We start from the raw sequence: 17,826 nt of genomic DNA, 5'->3' as shown, positions 1-17,826 counted from the left end.
TAACCATCCAATTGATTTTCAAAAAGTTGAGAAAGTAGTATCAAGCAAGTCCATGATCGACAGGAATATAATTGAATCTTGTTTCATAAAAAGCAGTTTTGAAAATAATATGAATATTTCCTTTGGTTTATATAAATTAGATCCATTTATAATTAATAGAATTTGGGAAGAATTTAATAATACACTGGACAAATAATTTTTAAATTTTCTTGGGTAGAATAGCTTGGGGGTGAGTTGTGCAAAGGACCTATCTAAGTTGGCTCGCCGCGCGTCACGTGTTTAACCGTTGTGGGATCTGATAGTGAGGTGCTGGCCGGACCCCTTATATAGCTTCCTTGGATGCTTCACTTTCATAGTTCCTTGATAATGTGAGTAGTCACGAAAGCGCTTGGAATTTCTCTATTCTTTCAGAGTGGTTGTTTTGCATATTTTGAAATCACCTGTTTACTGTGATCTTATTGCATATATATATATATATATATATATATATATATATATATATATATATATATATATATATATATATATATATATAAAATATATATATATATATATATATATATATATATATATATATATATATATATATATATATATATATATATATATAATATATATATATATATATATATATAATATATATATATATATATATATATATATATATATATATATATATATATATATATATATATATATATATATATATATATATATATATATATATATATATATATATATATATATATATATATATATATATATATATATATATATGAAGAGAAGTTGCAGAGATTGGTGGATGAATTTGGTAGGGTGTGCAAAAGAAGAAAATTAAAGGTGAATACAGGAAAGAGTAAGGTTATGAGGATAACAAAAATATTAGGTGATGAAAGATTGAATATCAGATTGGAGGGACAGTATGGAGGAGGTGAATGTATTCAGATATTTGGGAGTGGACGTATCAGCGGATGGGTCTATGAAAGATGAGGTGAATCATAGAATTGATGAGGGGAAAAGAGTGAGTGGTGCACTTAGGAGTCTGTGGAGACAAAGAACTTTGTCCTTGGAGGCAAAGAGGGGAATGTATGAGAGTATAGTTTTACCAACGCTCTTATATGGGTGTGAAACATGGGTGATGAATGTTGCAGCGAGGAGAAGGCTGGAGACAGTGGAGATGTCATGTCTGAGGGCAATGTGTGGTGTGAATATAATGCAGAGAATTTGTAGTTTGGAAGTTAGGAGGAGGTGCGGGATTACCAAAACTGTTGTCCAGAGGGCTGAGGAAGGGTTGTTGAGGTGGTTCGGACATGTAGAGAGAATGGAGCTAAACAGAATGACTTCAAGAGTGTATCAGTCTGTAGTGGAAGGAAGGCGGGGTAGGGGTCGGCCTAGGAAAGGTTGGAGAGAGGGGGTAAAGGAGGTTTTGTGTGCGAGGGGCTTGGACTTCCAGCAGGTATGCGTGAGCGTGTTTGATAGGAGTGAATGGAGACAAATGGTTTTTAATACTTGACGTACTGTTGGAGTGTGAGCAAAGTAACATTTATGAAGGGATTCAGGGAAACCGGCAGGCCGGACTTGAGTCCTGGAGATGGGAAGTACAGTGCCTGCACTCTGAAGGAGGGGTGTTAATGTTGCAGTTTAAAAACTGTAGTGTAAAGCACCCTTCTGGCAAGACAGTGATGGAGTGAATGATGGTGAAAGTTTTTCTTTTTCGGGCCACCCTGCCTTGGTGGGAATCGGCCAGTGTGATAATAATAAAATAATAATAATAATAATAATATATATATATATATATATATATATATATATATATATATATATATATATATATATATATATATATATATATATATATATATATATATATATATATATATATATATATATATATATATATATATATAATATATATATATATATATATAATATATATATATATATATATATATATATATATATATATATATATATATATATATATATATATATATATATATATATATATATATATATATATATATATATATATATATATATATATATATATATATATATATATATATATATAATGTAAAATCTAACCTGAGCTGAAAATATCTGTGGAAGGCCTCCGTCGAAGCCTGGAGTGCAGCCTACTGCCAGGGAGTCGTAAGTCTTGTTTATGACTGTGCATCCCACCGGCCTCTCAGGTCGACCTGTAGGAAAAGCAGGTCAAGCTTAATACTCTGTCGCCAGCTCAGGTTTACCTGTGGTGCATAATAGGTCAAAGGTGAAGACTCGGAAGCTTAATTTAACCTGACGAGTGAGAGAGGTTATGAACACACATGGGACATACAAACAGCAGAAGACCCTTTGGTCTATATACAGGCTATCTGCTGAGAGATACACGCTGCTTAGCTATCTCTAGATAGAAGAGGTTAGGATAGTACAGCAGAAGGCTCTTCCACGCCCTTCTACCACACTGGCAGCATGAAGACATTGAGGAAGCAATTCTTGCTGTAAGAAGTTGGTAGCATAATACAGAACCTGAGAGTAGGCCTTTGTTCCACGACATTTTACCCAAACCAGAATTTTAAGCCAAGATATTGTTACGACTTTTACAGTTTTGTTACGACAACAGAATACAAAGACCAAAGAAATGTTGGCAAGAGATCTTAGAAGAAAAGCTCAAAAAGCTATACAAACACAAAAATACGAGTATGGGACATAACAGTGAAAGTTTTCTCTGAGGATAAAGAGTGTAGCTGTTTACTATTGAGAATAAGGGACACTGTTTACAATTCTCTTGTGGCACGATATTGGCAGCACTCCCACTGTATTTACTTCACTAAGAAATCTTATAAAGATATTGTAGCTATTTACCGTAGATGTTGGGGAGCTTGTGAGCTGAATGACGAGATATCTGGAAGGTCTCAGTATTTGTTTTTGTATATGTGTGTGTGTGTGTGTGTGTGTGGTGAGGTAACACTCAACCAACACACAGAGGAGCTGTGACTCCATCCCTGTAACCATAAATAGGTGAGTACACACACACACACACACACACACAAACTGACTTGAATGATATAAACTCAAACAACACTCAGATACACTGTCCTGAGTGAGGTAAACTTAGTCAACACTCACATAAACCTTCTTCAGGAAAGGAAGACCAAGCACTCATATGCACAAACTGCCCTCTGTCCAGCCCTCAGCCAGCACCAGCTGCCCTATGGGAAGGTAAGTACTTACTTGCGGGGATGACGTGGAACAAACAAGGCTGTGTCATCCTCCCAACATTGTTCTGCGCCCAGCACTGCAAGGTACCGTAGTCCTGCTGTGTCTTAGCCATGAACTGTACCGTACTTCCTCCATCTGTGGGCAGGTACACGTACTTGCATTAGAGATGGAAAACAGACCACGTTTGGATCCGTCAGTGATAATTAAGATAAAAACGGACTGAAAACTCATTTAATTTCTATATGCACTAATATATATATATATATATATATATATATATATATATATATATATATATAGAGAGATATAGATATCTATATATATATATAAATATATATATATATATATATATATATATATATATATATATATATATATATATATATATATGTGTGTGTGTGTGTGTGTGTGTGTGTGTGTGTGTGTGTGTGTGTGTGTGTGTGTGTGTGTGTGTGTGTGTGTGTGTGTGTGTGTGTGTGTTATTTTAAGACGTTTGTATACTAACGTTAAGATAGTAAGTTCACCCTCTTAACTAAAAGTTATCACCATTAGTTACAACACTTGACACAAAAGTCAACAAAAGTGGTTTTATGAAGACAAACAATAAATCTGACTATAATGTAACCAACGTTTTGCTCTAAAACAAAATAATAACGTTACTGCTGTAAGAGAGTGGCACATCCCTGCGATACTAGGTCAAGGTCAACTTTTATTCTCTGTGCAAAGAAATATCTCCGGAAAAGGATCAACTGGAACTGGTTTAGAAAAATAATAATAATAATAATAATAATAATAATAATAATAATAATAATAATTATAATAATAATAATAATATCTTTATTTACTACAAGGACAAGGTATACAGTCCTAGCTGACATCAATGACATATTACTATATAGAAAGCCGTTTGTTATGTAGAGCATTTCGGGCAAATTAGGTCAGTTTTGTCCCAGGATGCGACCCACACCAGTCGAATTAAAACCAAGGTACCCATTTTACTGATGGTGAACATAGACAACGGGCGTAAGGAAACACGCCCAATGTTTCCACCCCTTCGCCGGGAATTGAACCCGGACCCTCACCGTGTGAAGCGAGAGCTATAACCACCAGGCTAAGGGGTACCGTGGCACGTGAGCAAACACTAGGACATATTAATCAGAAAACGTACCGATCCTGGGATCTTGATCACTTCTAACATACAGAGATTAAAAAGACATTTCATATAAGCGAAGAGTGCTGTGTGACACTGCACCCTCCTCCTACGTACACTGTTTTTTAAACAACTCTTAGTTCTCTTAAACGACATCTTTGCAAATAATTTTCTGCGAAAAATATGCTACAGAGAAAACAGAAAACAGAAACTGAGCACTTCAATGCACTTACACACACATATTCAGTGGATTAGGAAGAATAAAATTATACTCATTCAGTAGAAGAGAGACCAAGACTGACCAGCATATTCTAAGGATTTATTTCGTATTTTCCCTGTGTGTTAGAAGTGACCAAAGTCCCAGGACAGAAAAGTTTTCTAACAAATATGTCCTGGTGTTTATTCACGCGTGTTTCTAAACCAATTTGTGGGTATCTATGACCAAGGTTTATACTATGAACTGGTATAGCAAGTTCCGGAGTTAGGCCTTCCTAGAATTTTTTTCATGGGTTTGGTATAGTTAAGAAAGAGTTAGAAGGATTTCTCTAGGTTAAGTTTTTATTAAAGTTGGTAAGGAAATATGGAATTACAATTATGTTTCTATCTAGAAATAAATCTAGAATCAAGACATTCTAGATATACTTTCAAAGTTGGTGAAGAAGACATACCTCAGAGAACCGACAGGTTGATAAATTAGACACATGTGCAACACTTGGGTATCTTTATTGTGGAAATGCTTCGCTACACAGTGGCTTCATCAGTCCATACAAAGAAGAATAGTGAAGAGAAGGAGTTTGAGGTAATCAGTCCCTCAGCCTAGAGTCGATGTAATCAGTTTTATCAAGGCTGATAAGATAAAAGACACCTGTGAAACATCTAGGTATCTCTGAGAAACTTGTCTCCATTAAAGATACCTAGGTGTTGCACATGTGTCTTATTCATCAATAAAGATACCCAGGCGTTGCACATGTGTCTTATTCATCAATAAAGATACCCAGGTATTGCACATGTTTGACTCATCAATAAAAAGATACACAGGTGTTGCACACTTCTTATCAACACAGATACCTAGGTGTAGCACATGTGCCTTATTCATCTACCTATCAGTAGTGTGTACCTTTGACGTTATTAGACGTACCTGGGGTGGTGAAGATGACGTTTCCTGGTAACCTCTCGGAGGTCAAAGAGTTGTTGAAGACCCAGGAGTATTTGAGGGAGGCTGGAGAGGCTTCCACGGAACAAGAAACGTTGATAGGTGACCCCACAGCAGCTGCGTACACCTCTGTCTGCCCTCCACTGTCCTCGCACACAGGCGCGTCTGTCAGGAGAGAGAGGTTATGTAGTAGCTCCTGTATGTGAGGCTAGTAGTTCCTGTTTGTGAATTTATAGTGGGGCTAGTACGTCCTGCCTGTGAAGTCATCACCCAGACCAGGGGAAACAAAAGAGGGGAGCCAAAACCTCTCCAGAGACGGTTTTATTTTAGTGCCAGGAAGGAAAAAAGACTGGCGAGAAATGACAGAAATCCTACACCAACTGAAAACCTCCTGCCTGTGAGGTCACTGTGAGGTTAGTACCTCCTGCCTGTGAAGACACTGTGAGGTTAGTACCTCTTGCCTGTAAGGTCACTTTGAGGTTGGTACCTCCTGCCTGTGAGGTCACTGTGAGGTTAGTACCTCTTGTCTGTAAGGTCACTGTGAGGTTAGTACCTCCTGCCTGTGAGGTCACTGTGACGTTAGTACCTCTTGCCTGTAAGGTCACTGTGAGGTTAGCACCTCCTGCCTGTGCCACAGTGAAGTTAGTACCTCCTACCTGTGTAGTTAGTACCTCGTGTCTGTAAGGTCATAGTGTAGTTAGTACCTCGTGTCTGTGGTCACAGTGTAGTTAGTACCTCATATCTGTGGTCACAGTGTAGATAGTACCTCGTGTCTGTAAGGTCATAGTGTAGCTAGTACCTCGTGTCTGTAAGGTCATAGCGTAGTTAGTACCTCGTGTCTGTGAGGTCGCTGTGAGGTTAGTACCTCTTGCCTGTAAGGTCACTTTGAGGTTAGTACCTCTTGCCTGTGAGGACACTGTGAGGTTAGTACCTCTTGCCTGTAAGGTCACTGTGAGGTTAGTACCTCCTGCCTGTGAGGTCACTGTGACGTTAGTACCTCTTGCCTGTAAGGTCACTGTGAGGTTAGCACCTCCTGCCTGTGCCACAGTGAAGTTAGTACCTCCTACCTGTGTAGTTAGTACCTCGTGTCTGTAAGGTCATAGTGTAGTTAGTACCTCGTGCCTGTGGTCACAGTGTAGTTAGTACCTCATATCTGTGGTCACAGTGTAGATAGTACCTCGTGTCTGTAAGGTCATAGTGTAGCTAGTACCTCGTGTCTGTAAGGTCATAGCGTAGTTAGTACCTCGTGTCTGTGGTCACAGTGTAGTTAGTGCCTCGTGTCTGTGAGGTCATAGTGTAGTTAGTACCTCGTGTCTGTGAGGTCATAGTGTACTTAGTACCTCGTGTCTGTGAGGTCATCGTGTAGTTAGTACCTCGTGTCTGTGAGGTCATAGTGTAGTTAGTACCTCGTGTCTGTAAGGTCATAGTGTAGTTAGTACCTCGTGTCTGTAAGGTCACAGTGTAGTTAGTGCCTCGTGTCAGTGAGGTCATAGTGTAGTTAGTACCTCGTGTCTGTGGTCACAGTGTAGTTAGTACCTCGTGTCTGTGAGGTCATAGTGTAGTTAGTACCTCGTGTCTGTGAGGTCAAAGTGTAATTAGTACCTCGTGTCTGTAAGGTCACAGTGTAGTTAGTGCCTCGTGTCTGTGAGGTCATAGTGTAGTTAGTACCTCGTGTCTGTGGTCACAGTGTAGTTAGTGCCTCGTGTCTGTGAGGTCATAGTGTAGTTAGTACCTCGTGTCTGTGAGGTCACAGTGTAGTTAGTACCTCGTGTCTGTGAGGTCATAGTGTAGTTAGTGCCTCGTGTCTGTGAGGTCATAGTGTAGTTAGTACCTCGTGTCTGTGGTCACAGTGTAGTTAGTGCCTCGTGTCTGTGAGGTCATAGTGTAGTTAGTACCTCGTGTCTGTGGTCACAGTGTAGTTAGTACCTCGTGTCTGTGAGGTCATAGTGTAGTTAGTGCCTCGTGTCTGTGAGGTCATAGTGTAGTTAGTACCTCGTGTCTGTGGTCAAAGTGTAGTTAGTGCCTCGTGTCTGTGAGGTCATAGTGTAGTTAGTACCTCGTGTCTGTGGTCACAGTGTAGTTAGTGTCTCGTGTCTGTGAGGTCATAGTGTAGTTAGTACCTCGTGTCTGTAAGGTCATAGTGTAGTTAGTACCTCGTGTCTGTAAGGTCATAGTGTAGTTAGTACCTCGTGTCTGTAAGGTCATAGTGTAGTTAGTACCTCATTTCTGTAAGGTCATAGTGTAGTTAGTACCTCGTGTCTGTGAGGTCATAGTGTAGTTAGTACCTAGTGTCTGTAAGGTCATAGTGTAGTTAGTACCTCGTGTCTGTGAGGTCATAGTGTAGTTAGTACCTCGTGTCTGTGAGGTCATAGTGTAGTTAGTACCTCGTGTCTGTGAGGTCATAGTGTAGTTAGTACCTCGTGTCTGTGAGGTCATAGTGTAGTTAGTACCTCGTGTCTGTAAGGTCATAGTGTAGTTAGTACCTCGTGTCTGTGAGGTCACAGTGTAGTTAGTACCTCGTGTCTGTGAGGTCATAGTGTAGTTAGTACCTCGTGTCTGTAAGGTCATAGTGTAGTTAGTACCTCGTGTCTGTGGTCACAGTGTAGTTAGTGCCTCGTGTCTGTGAGGTCATAGTGTAGTTAGTACCTCGTGTCTGTGAGGTCATAGTGTAGTTAGTACCTCGTGTCTGTAAGGTCATAGTGTAGTTAGTACCTCGTGTCTGTGAGGTCACAGTGTAGTTAGTACCTCGTGTCTGTGAGGTCATAGTGTAGTTAGTACCTCGTGTCTGTAAGGTCATAGTGTAGTTAGTACCTCGTGTCTGCAAGGTCACAGTGTAGTGAGTACCTCGTGTCTGTGAGGTCATAGTGTAGTTAGTACCTCGTGTCTGTAAGGTCATAGTGTAGTTAGTACCTCGTGTCTGTAAGGTCATAGTGTAGTTAGTACCTCGTGTCTGTGAGGTCACAGTGTAGTTAGTACCTCGTGTCTGTGAGGTCATAGTGTAGTTAGTACCTCGTGTCTGTAAGGTCATAGTGTAGTTAGTACCTCGTGTCTGTAAGGTCATAGTGTAGTTAGTACCTCGTGTCTGTGAGGTCACAGTGTAGTTAGTACCTCGTGTCTGCGAGGTCATATTGTAGTTAGTACCTCGAGTCTGTAAGGTCATAGTGTAGTTAGTACCTCGTGTCTGTAAGGTCACAGTGTAGTTAGTACCTCGTGTCTGTGAGGTCATAGTGTAGTTAGTACCTCGTGTCTGTAAGGTCATAGTGTAGTTAGTACCTCGTGTCTGTGGTCACAGTGTAGTTAGTACCTCGTGTCTGTGAGGTCATAGTGTAGTTAGTACCTCGTGTCTGTGAGGTCATAGTGTAGTTAGTACCTCGTGTCTCTAAGGTCATAGTGTAGTTAGTACCTCGTGTCTGTGAGGTCACAGTGTAGTTAATACCTCGTGTCTGTGAGGTCATAGTGTAGTTAGTACCTCGTGTCTGTAAGGTCATAGTGTAGTTAGTACCTCGTGTCTGTGGTCACAGTGTAGTTAGTACCTCGTGTCTGTGAGGTCATAGTGTAGTTAGTACCTCGTGTTTGTGAGGTCATAGTGTAGTTAGTACCTCGTGTCTGTGAGGTCATAGTGTAGTTAGTACCTCGTGTCTGTAAGGTCATAGTATAGTTAGTACCTCGTGTCTGTGAGGTCATAGTGTAGTTATTACCTCGTGTCTGTAAGGTCATAGTGTAGTTAGTACCTCGTGTCTGTAAGGTCATAGTGTAGTTAGTACCTCGTGTCTGTGAGGTCATAGTGTAGTTAGTACCTCGTGTCTGTAAGGTCATAGTGTAGTTAGTACCTCGTGTCTGTGAGGTCATAGTGTAGTTAGTACCTCGTGTCTGTGAGGTCATAGTGTAGTTAGTACCTCGTGTCTGTAAGGTCATAGTGTAGTTAGTACCTCGTGTCTGTGAGGTCATAGTGTAGTTAGTACCTCGTGTCTGTGAGGTCACAGTGTAGTTAGTACCTCGTGTCTGTGAGGTCACAGTGTAGTTAGTACCTCGTGTCTGTGAGGTCACAGTGTAGTTAGTACCTCGTGTCTGTGAGGTCACAGTGTAGTTAGTACCTCGTGTCTGTGAGGTCACAGTGTAGTTAGTACCTCGTGTCTTTGAGGTCACAGTGTAGTTAGTACCTCGTGTCTGTGAGGTCACAGTGTAGTTAGTACCTCGTGTCTGTGAGGTCACAGTGTAGTTAGTACCTCGTGTCTGTGAGGTCACAGTGTAGTTAGTACCTCGTGTCTGTGAGGTCACAGTGTAGTTAGTACCTCGTGTCTGTGAGGTCACAGTGTAGTTAGTACCTCGTGTCTGTGGTCACAGTGTAGTTAGTACCTCATATCTGTGGTCACAGTGTAGATAGTACCTCGTGTCTGTATGGTCATAGTGTAGCTAGTACCTCGTGTCTGTAAGGTCATAGCGTAGTTAGTACCTCGTGTCTGTGGTCACAGTGTAGTTAGTGCCTCGTGTCTGTGAGGTCATAGTGTAGTTAGTACCTCGTGTCTGTGAGGTCATAGTGTAGTTAGTACCTCGTGTCTGTGAGGTCATAGTGTAGTTAGTACCTCGTGTCTGTGAGGTCATAGTGTAGTTAGTACCTCGTGTCTGTAAGGTCATAGTGTAGTTAGTACCTCGTGTCTGTAAGGTCACAGTGTAGTTAGTGCCTCGTGTCTGTGAGGTCATAGTGTAGTTAGTACCTCGTGTCTGTGGTCACAGTGTAGTTAGTACCTCGTGTCTGTCAGGTCATAGTGTAGTTAGTACCTCGTGTCTGTGAGGTCAAAGTGTAATTAGTACCTCGTGTCTGTAAGGTCACAGTGTAGTTAGTGCCTCGTGTCTGTGAGGTCATAGTGTAGTTAGTACCTCGTGTCTGTGGTCACAGTGTAGTTAGTGCCTCGTGTCTGTGAGGTCATAGTGTAGTTAGTACCTCGTGTGTGTGAGGTCACAGTGTAGTTAGTACCTCGTGTCTGTGAGGTCATAGTGTAGTTAGTGCCTCGTGTCTGTGAGGTCATAGTGTAGTTAGTACCTCGTGTCTGTGGTCACAGTGTAGTTAGTGCCTCGTGTCTGTGAGGTCATAGTGTAGTTAGTACCTCGTGTCTGTGGTCACAGTGTAGTTAGTACCTCGTGTCTGTGAGGTCATAGTGTAGTTAGTGCCTCGTGTCTGTGAGGTCATAGTGTAGTTAGTACCTCGTGTCTGTGGTCAAAGTGTAGTTAGTGCCTCGTGTCTGTGAGGTCATAGTGTAGTTAGTACCTCGTGTCTGTGGTCACAGTGTAGTTAGTGTCTCGTGTCTGTGAGGTCATAGTGTAGTTAGTACCTCGTGTCTGTAAGGTCATAGTGTAGTTAGTACCTCGTGTCTGTAAGGTCATAGTGTAGTTAGTACCTCGTGTCTGTAAGGTCATAGTGTAGTTAGTACGTCATGTCTGTAAGGTCATAGTGTAGTTAGTACCTCGTGTCTGTGAGGTCATAGTGTAGTTAGTACCTAGTGTCTGTAAGGTCATAGTGTAGTTAGTACCTCGTGTCTGTGAGGTCATAGTGTAGTTAGTACCTCGTGTCTGTAAGGTCACAGTGTAGTTAGTACCTCGTGTCTGTGAGGTCATAGTGTAGTTAGTACCTCGTGTCTGTAAGGTCATAGTGTAGTTAGTACCTCGTGTCTGTGGTCACAGTGTAGTTAGTACCTCGTGTCTGTGAGGTCATAGTGTAGTTAGTACCTCGTGTCTGTGAGGTCATAGTGTAGTTAGTACCTCGTGTCTCTAAGGTCATAGTGTAGTTAGTACCTCGTGTCTGTGAGGTCACAGTGTAGTTAGTACCTCGTGTCTGTAAGGTCACAGTGTAGTTAGTACCTCGTGTCTGTGAGGTCATAGTGTAGTTAGTACCTCGTGTCTGTAAGGTCATAGTGTAGTTAGTACCTCGTGTCTGTGGTCACAGTGTAGTTAGTACCTCGTGTCTGTGAGGTCATAGTGTAGTTAGTACCTCGTGTCTGTGAGGTCATAGTGTAGTTAGTACCTAGTGTCTGTAAGGTCATAGTGTAGTTAGTACCTCGTGTCTGTGAGGTCATAGTGTAGTTAGTACCTCGTGTCTGTAAGGTCACAGTGTAGTTAGTACCTCGTGTCTGTGAGGTCATAGTGTAGTTAGTACCTCGTGTCTGTAAGGTCATAGTGTAGTTAGTACCTCGTGTCTGTGGTCACAGTGTAGTTAGTACCTCGTGTCTGTGAGGTCATAGTGTAGTTAGTACCTCGTGTCTGTGAGGTCATAGTGTAGTTAGTACCTCGTGTCTCTAAGGTCATAGTGTAGTTAGTACCTCGTGTCTGTGAGGTCACAGTGTAGTTAGTACCTCGTGTCTGTGAGGTCACAGTGTAGTTAGTACCTCGTGTCTGTAAGGTCATAGTGTAGTTAGTACCTCGTGTCTGTGGTCACAGTGTAGTTAGTACCTCGTGTCTGTGAGGTCATAGTGTAGTTAGTACCTCGTGTTTGTGAGGTCATAGTGTAGTTAGTACCTCGTGTCTGTGAGGTCATAGTGTAGTTAGTACCTCGTGTCTGTAAGGTCATAGTGTAGTTAGTACCTCGTGTCTGTAAGGTCATAGTGTAGTTAGTACCTCGTGTCTGTAAGGTCATAGTGTAGTTAGTACCTCGTGTCTGTGAGGTCATAGTGTAGTTAGTACCTCGTGTCTGTAAGGTCATAGTGTAGTTAGTACCTCGTGTCTGTAAGGTCATAGTGTAGTTAGTACCTCGTGTCTGTGAGGTCATAGTGTAGTTAGTACCTCGTGTCTGTAAGGTCATAGTGTAGTTAGTACCTCGTGTCTGTGAGGTCATAGTGTAGTTATTACCTCGTGTCTGTAAGGTCATAGTGTAGTTAGTACCTCGTGTCTGTGGTCACAGTGTAGTTAGTACCTCGTGTCTGTGAGGTCATAGTGTAGTTAGTACCTCGTGTTTGTGAGGTCATAGTGTAGTTAGTACCTCGTGTCTGTGAGGTTATAGTGTAGTTAGTACCTCGTGTCTGTAAGGTCATAGTTTAGTTAGTACCTCGTGTCTGTAAGGTCATAGTGTAGTTAGTACCTCGTGTCTGTAAGGTCATAGTGTAGTTAGTACCTCGTGTCTGTAAGGTCATAGTGTAGTTAGTACCTCGTGTCTGTGAGGTCATAGTGTAGTTAGTACCTCGTGTCTGTAAGGTCATAGTGTAGTTAGTACCTCGTGTCTGTGGTCACAGTGTAGTTAGTACCTCGTGTCTGTGAGGTCATAGTGTAGTTAGTACCTCGTGTTTGTGAGGTCATAGTGTAGTTAGTACCTCGTGTCTGTGAGGTCATAGTGTAGTTAGTACCTCGTGTCTGTAAGGTCATAGTTTAGTTAGTACCACGTGTCTGTAAGGTCATAGTGTAGTTAGTACCTCGTGTCTGTAAGGTCATAGTGTAGTTAGTACCTCGTGTCTGTAAGGTCATAGTGTAGTTAGTACCTCGTGCCTGTGAGGTCATAGTGTAGTTAGTACCTCGTGTCTGTAAGGTCATAGTGTAGTTAGTACCTCGTGTCTGTAAGGTCATAGTGTAGTTAGTACCTCGTGTCTTTAAGCTCATAGTGTAGTTAGTACCTCGTGTCTGTAAGGTCATAGTGTAGTTAGTACCTCGTGTCTGTAAGGTCATAGTGTAGTTAGTACCTCGTGTCTGTGAGGTCATAGTGTAGTTTGTACCTCGTGTCTGTAAGGTCATAGTGTAGTTAGTACCTCGTGTCTGTAAGGTCATAGTGTAGTTAGTACCTCGTGTCTGTGAGGTCATAGTGTAGTTAGTACCTCGTGTCTGTAAGGTCATAGTGTAGTTAGTACCTCGTGTCTGTGAGGTCATAGTGTAGTTAGTACCTCGTGTCTGTGAGGTCATAGTGTAGTTAGTACCTCGTGTCTGTAAGGTCATAGTGTAGTTAGTACCTCGTGTCTGTGAGGTCATAGTGTAGTTAGTACCTCGTGTCTGTGAGGTCACAGTGTAGTTAGTACCTCGTGTCTGTGAGGTCACAGTGTAGTTAGTACCTCGTGTCTGTGAGGTCACAGTGTAGTTAGTACCTCGTGTCTGTGAGGTCACAGTGTAGTTAGTACCTCGTGTCTGTGAGGTCACAGAGTAGTTAGTACCTCGTGTTTTTGAGGTCACAGTGTAGTTAGTACCTCGTGTCTGTGAGGTCACAGTGTAGTTAGTACCTCGTGTCTGTGAGGTCACAGTGTAGTTAGTACCTCGTGTCTGTGAGGTCACAGTGTAGTTAGTACCTCGTGTCTGTGAGGTCACAGTGTAGTTAGTACCTCGTGTCTGTGAGGTCACAGTGTAGTTAGTACCTCGTGTCTGTGGTCACAGTGTAGTTAGTACCTCATATCTGTGGTCACAGTGTAGATAGTACCTCGTGTCTGTAAGGTCATAGTGTAGCTAGTACCTCGTGTCTGTAAGGTCATAGCGTAGTTAGTACCTCGTGTCTGTGGTCACAGTGTAGTTAGTGCCTCGTGTCTGTGAGGTCATAGTGTAGTTAGTACCTCGTGTCTGTGAGGTCATAGTGTAGTTAGTACCTCGTGTCTGTGAGGTCATAGTGTAGTTAGTACCTCGTGTCTGTGAGGTCATAGTGTAGTTAGTACCTCGTGTCTGTAAGGTCATAGTGTAGTTAGTACCTCGTGTCTGTAAGGTCACAGTGTAGTTAGTGCCTCGTGTCTGTGAGGTCATAGTGTAGTTAGTACCTCGTGTCTGTGGTCACAGTGTAGTTAGTACCTCGTGTCTGTCAGGTCATAGTGTAGTTAGTACCTCGTGTCTGTGAGGTCAAAGTGTAATTAGTACCTCGTGTCTGTAAGGTCACAGTGTAGTTAGTGCCTCGTGTCTGTGAGGTCATAGTGTAGTTAGTACCTCGTGTCTGTGGTCACAGTGTAGTTAGTGCCTCGTGTCTGTGAGGTCATAGTGTAGTTAGTACCTCGTGTGTGTGAGGTCACAGTGTAGTTAGTACCTCGTGTCTGTGAGGTCATAGTGTAGTTAGTGCCTCGTGTCTGTGAGGTCATAGTGTAGTTAGTACCTCGTGTCTGTGGTCACAGTGTAGTTAGTGCCTCGTGTCTGTGAGGTCATAGTGTAGTTAGTACCTCGTGTCTGTGGTCACAGTGTAGTTAGTACCTCGTGTCTGTGAGGTCATAGTGTAGTTAGTGCCTCGTGTCTGTGAGGTCATAGTGTAGTTAGTACCTCGTGTCTGTGGTCAAAGTGTAGTTAGTGCCTCGTGTCTGTGAGGTCATAGTGTAGTTAGTACCTCGTGTCTGTGGTCACAGTGTAGTTAGTGTCTCGTGTCTGTGAGGTCATAGTGTAGTTAGTACCTCGTGTCTGTAAGGTCATAGTGTAGTTAGTACCTCGTGTCTGTAAGGTCATAGTGTAGTTAGTACCTCGTGTCTGTAAGGTCATAGTGTAGTTAGTACCTCATTTCTGTAAGGTCATAGTGTAGTTAGTACCTCGTGTCTGTGAGGTCATAGTGTAGTTAGTACCTAGTGTCTGTAAGGTCATAGTGTAGTTAGTACCTCGTGTCTGTGAGGTCATAGTGTAGTTAGTACCTCGTGTCTGTGAGGTCATAGTGTAGTTAGTACCTCGTGTCTGTGAGGTCATAGTGTAGTTAGTACCTCGTGTCTGTGAGGTCATAGTGTAGTTAGTACCTCGTGTCTGTAAGGTCATAGTGTAGTTAGTACCTCGTGTCTGTGAGGTCACAGTGTAGTTAGTACCTCGTGTCTGTGAGGTCATAGTGTAGTTAGTACCTCGTGTCTGTAAGGTCATAGTGTAGTTAGTACCTCGTGTCTGTGGTCACAGTGTAGTTAGTGCCTCGTGTCTGTGAGGTCATAGTGTAGTTAGTACCTCGTGTCTGTGAGGTCATAGTGTAGTTAGTACCTCGTGTCTGTAAGGTCATAGTGTAGTTAGTACCTCGTGTCTGTGAGGTCACAGTGTAGTTAGTACCTCGTGTCTGTGAGGTCATAGTGTAGTTAGTACCTCGTGTCTGTAAGGTCATAGTGTAGTTAGTACCTCGTGTCTGTAAGGTCACAGTGTAGTTAGTACCTCGTGTCTGTGAGGTCATAGTGTAGTTAGTACCTCGTGTCTGTAAGGTCATAGTGTAGTTAGTACCTCGTGTCTGTAAGGTCATAGTGTAGTTAGTACCTCGTGTCTGTGAGGTCACAGTGTAGTTAGTACCTCGTGTCTGTGAGGTCATAGTGTAGTTAGTACCTCGTGTCTGTAAGGTCATAGTGTAGTTAGTACCTCGTGTCTGTAAGGTCATAATGTAGTTAGTACCTCGTGTCTGTGAGGTCACAGTGTAGTTAGTACCTCGTGTCTGTGAGGTCATATTGTAGTTAGTACCTCGTGTCTGTAAGGTCATAGTGTAGTTAGTACCTCGTGTCTGTAAGGTCACAGTGTAGTTAGTACCTCGTGTCTGTGAGGTCATAGTGTAGTTAGTACCTCGTGTCTGTAAGGTCATAGTGTAGTTAGTACCTCGTGTCTGTGGTCACAGTGTAGTTAGTACCTCGTGTCTGTGAGGTCATAGTGTAGTTAGTACCTCGTGTCTGTGAGGTCATAGTGTAGTTAGTACCTCGTGTCTCTAAGGTCATAGTGTAGTTAGTACCTCGTGTCTGTGAGGTCACAGTGTAGTTAGTACCTCGTGTCTGTGAGGTCATAGTGTAGTTAGTACCTCGTGTCTGTAAGGTCATAGTGTAGTTAGTACCTCGTGTCTGTGGTCACAGTGTAGTTAGTACCTCGTGTCTGTGAGGTCATAGTGTAGTTAGTACCTCGTGTTTGTGAGGTCATAGTGTAGTTAGTACCTCGTGTCTGTGAGGTCATAGTGTAGTTAGTACCTCGTGTCTGTAAGGTCATAGTATAGTTAGTACCTCGTGTCTGTAAGGTCATAGTGTAGTTAGTACCTCGTGTCTGTAAGGTCATAGTGTAGTTAGTACCTCGTGTCTGTGAGGTCATAGTGTAGTCAGTACCTCGTGTCTGTGAGGTCATAGTGTAGTTAGTACCTCGTGTCTGTAAGGTCATAGTGTAGTTAGTACCTCGTGTCTGTAAGGTTATAGTGTAGTTAGTACCTCGTGTCTGTAAGGTCATAGTGTAGTTAGTACCTCGTGTCTGTAAGGTCATAGTGTAGTTAGTACCTCGTGTCTGTAAGGTCATAGTGTAGTTAGTACCTCGTGTCTGTAAGGTCATAGTGTAGTTAGTACCTCGTGTCTGTGAGGTCATAGTGTAGTTAGTACCTCGTGTCTGTAAGGTCATAGTGTAGTTAGTACCTCGTGTCTGTAAGGTCATAGTGTAGTTAGTACCTCGTGTCTGTAAGGTCATAGTGTAGTTAGTACCTCGTGTCTGTGAGGTCATAGTGTAGTTAGTACCTCGTGTCTGTAAGGTCATAGTGTAGTTAGTACCTCGTGTCTGTGGTCACAGTGTAGTTAGTACCTCGTGTCTGTGAGGTCATAGTGTAGTTAGTACCTCGTGTTTGTGAGGTCATAGTGTAGTTAGTACCTCGTGTCTGTGAGGTCATAGTGTAGTTAGTACCTCGTGTCTGTAAGGTCATAGTGTAGTTAGTACCTCGTGTCTGTAAGGTCATAGTGTAGTTAGTACCTCGTGTCTGTAAGGTCATAGTGTAGTTAGTACCTCGTGTCTGTGGTCACAGTGTAGTTAGTACCTCGTGTCTGTGAGGTCACAGTGTAGTTAGTACCTCGTGTCTGTGAGGTCATATTGTAGTTAGTACCTCGTGTCTGTAAGGTCATAGTGTAGTTAGTACCTCGTGTCTGTAAGGTCACAGTGTAGTTAGTACCTCGTGTCTGTGAGGTCATAGTGTAGTTAGTACCTCGTGTCTGTAAGGTCATAGTGTAGTTAGTACCTCGTGTCTGTGGTCACAGTGTAGTTAGTACCTCGTGTCTGTGAGGTCATAGTGTAGTTAGTACCTCGTGTCTGTGAGGTCATAGTGTAGTTAGTACCTCGTGTCTCTAAGGTCATAGTGTAGTTAGTACCTCGTGTCTGTGAGGTCACAGTGTAGTTAGTACCTCGTGTCTGTGAGGTCATAGTGTAGTTAGTACCTCGTGTCTGTAAGGTCATAGTGTAGTTAGTACCTCGTGTCTGTGGTCACAGTGTAGTTAGTACCTCGTGTCTGTGAGGTCATAGTGTAGTTAGTACCTCGTGTTTGTGAGGTCATAGTGTAGTTAGTACCTCGTGTCTGTGAGGTCATAGTGTAGTTAGTACCTCGTGTCTGTAAGGTCATAGTGTAGTTAGTACCTCGTGTCTGTAAGGTCATAGTGTAGTTAGTACCTCGTGTCTGTAAGGTCAT

The 17,826-nt window shown here is 42.3% G+C and overlaps 1 protein-coding gene across 1 annotated transcript in view; it reads right to left on the bottom strand.

The window, feature by feature from the left end:
• The window catches only part of LOC128687043 (nephrin), a 308,655-nt gene that overhangs the window by 55,009 nt on the left and 235,820 nt on the right, over positions 1-17,826 (bottom strand). The window contains exons 10-12 of the mRNA XM_070082505.1: positions 5,511-5,690; positions 3,235-3,357; positions 2,086-2,198 (exon numbers count right to left, since the gene is read on the bottom strand). Coding sequence (XP_069938606.1) covers positions 2,086-2,198; positions 3,235-3,357; positions 5,511-5,690 — 416 coding nt within the window. The remainder of the gene's footprint in view (positions 1-2,085; positions 2,199-3,234; positions 3,358-5,510; positions 5,691-17,826) is intronic.

This window comes from Cherax quadricarinatus, chromosome 7 (genome assembly GCF_038502225.1).
Source record: "Cherax quadricarinatus isolate ZL_2023a chromosome 7, ASM3850222v1, whole genome shotgun sequence".
In the NCBI taxonomy this organism is placed as follows: Eukaryota; Metazoa; Arthropoda; class Malacostraca; order Decapoda; family Parastacidae; genus Cherax; species Cherax quadricarinatus.
Note: the sequence above shows the minus strand (reverse complement) of the source record. Positions and strands in the feature narration are given on the sequence as shown.